At 36.9% G+C, this 7,010-nt stretch overlaps 1 protein-coding gene across 6 annotated transcripts; it reads right to left on the bottom strand.

Annotated features, from left to right (window-relative positions):
* Nucleotides 1-1,235: 1,235 nt before the first annotated feature.
* Nucleotides 1,236-5,910, bottom strand: LOC105785293 (protein ALTERED PHOSPHATE STARVATION RESPONSE 1). Of its 6 annotated transcripts, none has more exons than XM_052632652.1 (7): nt 5,819-5,894; nt 5,276-5,382; nt 3,866-4,695; nt 3,341-3,522; nt 2,912-3,132; nt 1,928-2,258; nt 1,236-1,811 (listed from the first exon to the last, which is right to left on the bottom strand). In XM_052632652.1, the coding sequence occupies exons 3-7, from the start codon at nt 4,656-4,658 to the stop codon at nt 1,380-1,382; spliced, it is 1,959 nt and encodes a 652-aa protein (XP_052488612.1). In that variant the 5' UTR covers nt 4,659-4,695; nt 5,276-5,382; nt 5,819-5,894; the 3' UTR covers nt 1,236-1,379. The 6 variants fall into 6 exon arrangements, with proteins under 6 accessions (XP_052488612.1, XP_052488618.1, XP_012466754.1 ...); XM_052632658.1 differs by having other exon boundaries at nt 5,349-5,382; nt 5,819-5,836; XM_012611300.2 differs by lacking the exon at nt 5,819-5,894 and adding an exon at nt 5,603-5,810.
* Between the last annotated feature and the right edge of the window lie 1,100 nt (nt 5,911-7,010).

Here is a 7,010-nt window from a genome sequence, read left to right as displayed (position 1 = left end):
TTCTTTTTCATCTTCAATACAAATCAGACATTTTCTTAAACTTTACACTTCAATTAATTTATCATGTTCTCTCTTTACATCAATTCCATATTGTTTATGAAAACCATGTGGAAGTAATCCTTCTAAGGGAGATTAGTGAGTGGAGGGATGATCTATTAACTGTTTTGTAGGGTTACTTAACGGATTAGCTGCTTGAGAATGGAAGAACTTAAAACCCTAGGCCTAACAACCATAGGAAGTCATCAATGAGAAAATTAACTCAAAATTGGTATGGCCTATCCATGAACACCTTCACCCCAAACTAGTTTAGACATTGAGGTCAGAAGATAAGTAGTCATTGTCGACTCATTATTCGAATGGAAGATCAGAAGATCCTGCTGGGATAGAACTAGTTGATTGATGAGGAACCCGAAGTGACAGTTGATTGGGATTACTGAAGCGAGCTAATCACTCATAATCAAATTTGATTTATTCTATTCTTTGATCTCTTGAATTTTATTTCTTTATGTTATTTTATTTTTTGATCTCTCTATGCCTTCTCGCTCTCTCCCTCCCTGAAATCCTTGTACTTTCCAGTTTAGCTTCAAGGTGCAATACTGTAATTGCTTGACAAAACTAAACGGCATGCTTTGATATTGCATTTGCAAGCAATATGAAGGCAATAGTGGCTGATGGGATAGTGTTATTCTCTGGAAATCTCTGGTTCTTTTGTGTACCCTTTTTGAAGCTTATTGTTTACTTCAACTATGATAAACTCTTCTTGAAAAATTAGTTTAGAAAAGAACCATAACCGAAAAAAAAATTCTGAATTTTAATCCATTAATTAGCTTTTTAAGTTAAATTTTTATTTGCGTTTTCCTTATTTTTCTCTTTGGTTGTCTTCAGCTAAAGCTCTGTGATTCTAGGTTTTCTTTATCGATAATTCTTGAATTTGAATTAGTAAGATAGCATCTTAATCCTACAGGCATTGGTGCAAATGAAGAACTCGTTCACTCGCTTTCCGACAATTTTACAAGCTTGTGAGATTCATCGAAATGCTTAGGGGGCAATATTCCCGTTCTGTTGGTTGTTATAATGAAGCAGCTTTTCACTATGTAGAAAAAAAAAAAAACTGTTTTGGACTAAAGGACCCTAACTTTAATCAAAATTCCAAGAAAGAAAAAATACGTGTCAATCACGTCAACAATAATGGATTGACCTATTTTTTAATAACAGTGATTAATTTGAACAATTAGTTTACCTTAATCAAAACTTCACTGATTAAAACGTTATATCATTCTCTAGAATGGCAAGACATTCAGTTCACCTTGACAGACAATTTACGGTAGAAAGCATTTACATACATTTCCACCATTCAATAAAATTTAGTTTGTTGAGTTCTATGATGCACAAGGAATTTCTGGCTGACTGTTGCCATGAATGGCCTCAAAGACCTCAACACAAGCTTTCGAGAATCCCATTAATGCCTGAAATACATTGGGCAGGCTAGTTTTTAGATTGTTTAAAATCATGGTCTTGCTTAATTGGACTGAGTTCAGATGTTTGCCTTTCTCCACATCAACTCGCTTCTTTAAGGCTTCAGTTTTGGCACGCTTCAATGAAAGAGGATGCTTTGGGCTCAGCGTGGAGTTCATATCTAAAGTTAATACACTTCCCTCAACCTTTTTCTCCATCTCAGTCAGTGAAATTAACTCCTTCTGCAACCTTTTCTGAAGCTTCTCAGATTTTTTTTTCTGGTTGTGCTCCTCAGCCTGCTGTTGGATTATAGATTGGATAGCCAACAAAAAACGCTTAATGGTCTCTGATGCCGCCTGCATGCACCGTAGAGATATAACTCAAAATGATAGCATAGAGGAGATAATTTAACTAAAGAACTGCTTGAGCACCATATCCCTAATACTTGTATAAAAATCATGGTAAAGTTTACCTTATCAGGTAATTTTTCAAAACCAAGATGCCATTCTTCACAAAGCCTACGAACTGCAGATGAGCAACGACTCTGCTGCTGGTTGCTTACAAGGCAATCAGTAAGTTGGATCCACTGGCAGAGTGTTCTTAAATACTCTTGTTGAGATTTTATGAGCCTGCAGAAGCTATAATACCAGAAAGAAACCTCAGTTTCAAGCTGAGCTGTAGCCTGAAGACGGGATTCAGTAGTCAGATCCATGCTTAAATTATCAGTGAGATGATTCAACTGCTTTGAAATATGGTTCTGAAATTGATGAGATTTGTACATCATCTTCCACATCTCCATCAGACTGTAATTGGGAAGATTAGACAATTTGAGCAAATTCAATCTTATACACTACTGAAATATAAACCATAATTCAAATAGTTCAATCACCCCAAGATGATTAAAAAAAAACACCTAATCAATAACTGCTTAAGGCTTATTGACAATTTCACTAAAAACTGAAACAAGACAGGGAAGATAATTTAAGTTGGAATTATATTTAAGAAGATTTCATCATACACTTATGGTTTTTTCTTGAATTAATGTATACTTGACACCTTTTGAAAGCCCCTTCAAAAATAAGTGAATTTCCAGAAATCAAATCATGCTAAATTACTTTGGTAATGAGGACCCTATTGACAACCGCATCACACCAGAACCTTGAGGTTTTTGGAGTATCTCTTCATTTAGGTATCACCAGGGCAAAGCTAGAATCTAAGTATTTGGAGGGCCAACTTTTTTTGTTTTTTTTTTTTTTTTTGGTGGGGGGGGGGGGGTTACAAAGTTAAAAATTTTACTTAAAAAGGACTAAAACTGTACTATGAATAATGGTAAGAGACCCCATTTAACCAGGGGGTCAAAGCCCCTGCCTTCTCCCCTAACTATGCCTCTGCGTATCACCGAACAGGTTAAAGAAATCTAAATATGAACTCATGTAGCATAGCAAACAGATCTTACCCCGAAGTTAATGCAACCAGTTGTGGGTAAAGCTCCTCATCAATGAGCTCCAATATAGATGAACAGGCTGTACTTATTGAATGTTGCAAGCGTGTCATGTCATTCTCCAGATTCTCAACACTTGATTTGATTTTCTGAGTCTTCGTCCAGTCACGGTTTTCATCTTGCTTTTGGAGCAACATCAATTTCTTTTCAAGCTCCAATTTGGTAACTTCTTCCTCCTACAAACATCATCACATTAGAATAAGACTCATACAGAAGTCAAAATGAAACAGAAACCTAGGCAAAGCATGGTCATAAAATATTCAATATACACACTACCGATGTATGCATTAAAAGATTCTGACATTGCCACCAAAATCACAATCAATAGCACATTATAATTTATTCAAGTTTTAATCAAATGACCAGGCTAGGTATCACCCTTACCTTTACTTCCTTGTAAAGCTTCTGCTCTGCAACATATAGCTTATCAAGAGTAATGCAATGAGCTCCAGGATTGCATGGTTCGCTATATCGACACTGAAAAGCATCTCTTGCAAGCTGAAGGGACTTAGAAGACCAGCTCCATGACAACACACTAAAAACCTTTGCAGAATTGCTCCTCTTTCCTGTAGTGTAGACAAGTTTGGAAACAGTGCGCATTTATTACAACACAATGCAGCCAGCCAGATACTGGCTATTTAATGCTCAAATCACTTATTACAAGATCAAATAACAATTACCAAAGTAAAAAGTTCTTTAGTATTCACTTTAAGGCCTAAATTGGTATCCATATTACCAAGAGAAGAAAAAAGCACAGAAGCATGAAGAGAAATATAATTCCAGCTTCGGCTTAGTCAATTGCATCAGATAGAGCTTCCTATCCATGTTTTTACCATAAGAAAAAAAAAGCACTTAAACATAGGGAAAATGATACTCGTAAAATAACAAATCATTAAAAGGTTTGCTTACTTTTGTTTTCATTGAGTTTCCATGGAAGAGAATTGTTCCCTATGTTGATGTCTGTAAAAACAGCTATTTCCTTCCCCCCAGCTGATGCCTTCAAAAAGTAGTCATCTAAGTCCTTCATAATTCCCTCTAAGGTCTTGTTGTTCTTCAATACTAACATGGCTACATCTGTCGAGTCTTTATTATACCAGCTCATGATTGATGAGCTATCATCAACTATTTCCCTTCGCAGAGACCTCTCAGGGAGAGTATTTATGGCAAAACCTTCGACAAGCTCTTCTCCCGGATTTTCATCCTCAAACTGCATCTTACTCTCTGCCCAACTTTCCTCCTGAATTGGTTCCACTGTTTCACTCTGATTTGGATGATGGAGAGGTGAAGTAGACTCAAAAAGGTCCCAATAGGTCCATGAAGAGCTTGCAGTAGGAGGTGGTGGGGTAGAACACTCATCCTGATTAATCTTTGTGCTTTCATCTTGGGCAGCTTCGATAATACCATTTTCACCGGCCTTTCTTGGATCAGGACTAAAAGAAGGTGGTGGCGGAGGAGGAGGAGGTAACGGGGAAGGTGGAGAGGGAGGCAATGTCAAGCAATGAGAGGTATTTTCAAGTTCTAATGAGTCGGACTCAGTAAACTGCCTCAGGGTTACACCAGTATTCTTCAATGCCCTCAAATATGCCAACTGGGCATCTGCAAATTCTCCTCTATATCCCACCAATTGTTTCATAAGCTTCTTCCGCTCCTTACAAACCTGCACCCTCCCTTCTCTCTCGATCCTTGAAGCAGCACAGCCCATTTTCTCAATCAGGGATCATTAAAGTATCTACTTTAACCTGCATTACACAAAATCAAGCCCATTTCTCTACAACTTAAGTGTTGCTTATAATGCTGAAAAAGAAAAAAAAATTAAGACCCAATCCTATTTCTATGGTTAATCATGCATTCTATTTCCATTAAGCTGAAATGATCACAACCATAAAAAGAACACACCAACGCCCTAAAAGCCAAATTTGTATTTCTCATACATATGAATTCCTTCCCGGGAAATTCAAAGATCTCAAATATCGCAAAGCGAGTAGTTAATCTCAAAGAAATTTTACAACTCATGCATCAACAAAGCAGCAGTCAGATTCCCTTGGGTAAACTGATACTCGTAACCACAATCTGTTGCTTCTGCAGGATCTTCATACCTTACTTTTACGGAGACCAAAGGCCTCATAGAAGACAAAAGAAAAAGACTAGGAAACAAGAAAAAGAAACCAGTTGCTTTGTATGCTATCATATCATCTACCTACCATAAAGTAGCAATAGATTCAAATGGATGCCTTTGTCCTTAGGATTCTAACAAGGCTTCTCAATCAAAGTGATCATCTATATAGCGAAAGATCAAAACTTCAAACCCAAATTTCTTACATTAGATGCCTTTCAACGACCGCTGATTCAGATCCTCAACAAGGCAAAACGAACAAACAAAAAAAAAACGCACCTAGCTTCCAAAATCTTCATTGCTCAAACTAAAGCTGCAATACAGCAATTCCAAGACCAAAGAGAGAAGGGTTCCTCAGTAAGAGAAAAGGGTTCCTCAGTAAGATGATTTTGAGTAATATCTAAAAGGAAAGAAAAGGTAGAAAAAACGACAAGACGACAATGTGACTGTAATAGAAACTGCCAGAGACAGAGACATGCTTCTTCTTTCTTGTTGGAAAACTAAAACAGTAAAAACAAAAGGAAGCAATCTACCTTATGACTGAAACAATGATAAAGGAAAAAGTCAAAACTCGAAACAGAAGGGAAATGAGAGGAATTGCAAAAACTTGTTAAAACTTAAAAGATGAAAAGCACCCGCCACCAAAAAGAAAGGTGAAAGACTTCTTATTTGCTTAGCTTTCCAAAGAGAGAGAGAGAGAGAGAAAGAGAAAGAAAAAAAGAAAGAAGCATCAAGTGAGAAGAGCTCACCCAAAGACAAAAGCATCCAAAGCAGAGGGAGGAGGCGAAAGCAGGGACATTTTTGCTACCTTTAATTAATTAAAACACTGAACCCCTCTCCAGGCTAGCATGAGTACGTTTTCCATACTATTATTATATTTGAAAGAGGCCCACGTCATTAGCTGACTGCTCACTTTAGCGTCTTTGGTAGCTGCGTAAGTTAGCCTCGTACTGTTGTACATTTTAGTATAGTTGTTGACATAAATGGTCATACAGTCACGGGTCGTATATCAAATCTGTGGTAATTGTGCACAAAATATTTTATAAAGGTCAATTTATTAAATTGACATAATGTGACTCGCTTGAATTGACCCGATTTGTGAAACATATGAAAAAGTTCATCTAGTTCAAAGCAACACTCTGGTAAAACTAAAATTATCGAGGTAATTAATGTAAATCCTAAAGGATAAAGATGTATAGAGTTTAAATCCCTTATCACTGAAATTTTGTAAATAGACACAAATCTTAATCGTCGATGTAACTCAATCTATATCTTTGAATTTGAGGGAGTTCAACTATAAATAAACGTCTTCCTATTCATTTGTATTCACTCAATTGCAAACCTTCAAAGTAATAGAATATTTTTTAGAACATTTACTCAAATACTTGGTGTGCGTTATTTTTCTGTGGCTTCTTATTCGTTCGTAGCTTATTTTTTCTTTCGATGTTGCTTCTACTTTGCTTTAGTGCCTTAAAGAATTTCTATAAGAATTCTCATTGTTCGAGAGTAGGCTCACTTAGGCAAGAATTGAACCCAAGGAATTGCCTAAGGCTGTGCGATTTGCTAGACTAAAGTTCTAGCATCGTGACAGTTGGTATCTGAGCCAGTATTCGAAGGCACTGATTGAGATGAAGAAAGGATGAGACAAGCAAAATGTCCCCTTGGAAACCCATAGAAGGCCAAGAAAAATAACAAATAGAGGGATATGTTGTTGGTTTTGGAAAATCAAATTGTCAATCTTGAGGTATCCATAGGTGGTGTAAAGGAAACATTTGAGGTAGTTGAGGGACGTATTGATGAGTTAGACTCGATGAGAGTGCAGCTTAGGGACCATATAAAGGAGGCTTTTAGTGCCAATCGGGATATGTGAAAGAGGCTCTAAATGCCTCCATCGATGATCAGACTGAGAAGCTGACTAGGAAGAATAATGCTCTCAAAGCT

This window comes from Gossypium raimondii, chromosome 1 (genome assembly GCF_025698545.1).
Source record: "Gossypium raimondii isolate GPD5lz chromosome 1, ASM2569854v1, whole genome shotgun sequence".
Taxonomy (NCBI): Eukaryota; Viridiplantae; Streptophyta; class Magnoliopsida; order Malvales; family Malvaceae; genus Gossypium; species Gossypium raimondii.
Note: the sequence above shows the minus strand (reverse complement) of the source record. Positions and strands in the feature narration are given on the sequence as shown.

Excerpts from the sequence above, each read along its gene's own strand:
- LOC105785293 (XM_012611299.2), bottom strand. The coding sequence starts at position 4,658 with ATGGGCTGTGCTGCTTCAAGGATCGAGAGAGAAGGGAGGGTGCAGGTT. Across the intron at positions 3,523-3,865 it reads GAAACTCAATGAAAACAAAA|GAAAGAGGAGCAATTCTGCA; the intron begins GTAAGCAAACCT and ends TCTACACTACAG. Across the intron at positions 3,133-3,340 it reads AGCTTTACAAGGAAGTAAAG|GAGGAAGAAGTTACCAAATT; the intron begins GTAAGGGTGATA and ends TGATGTTTGTAG.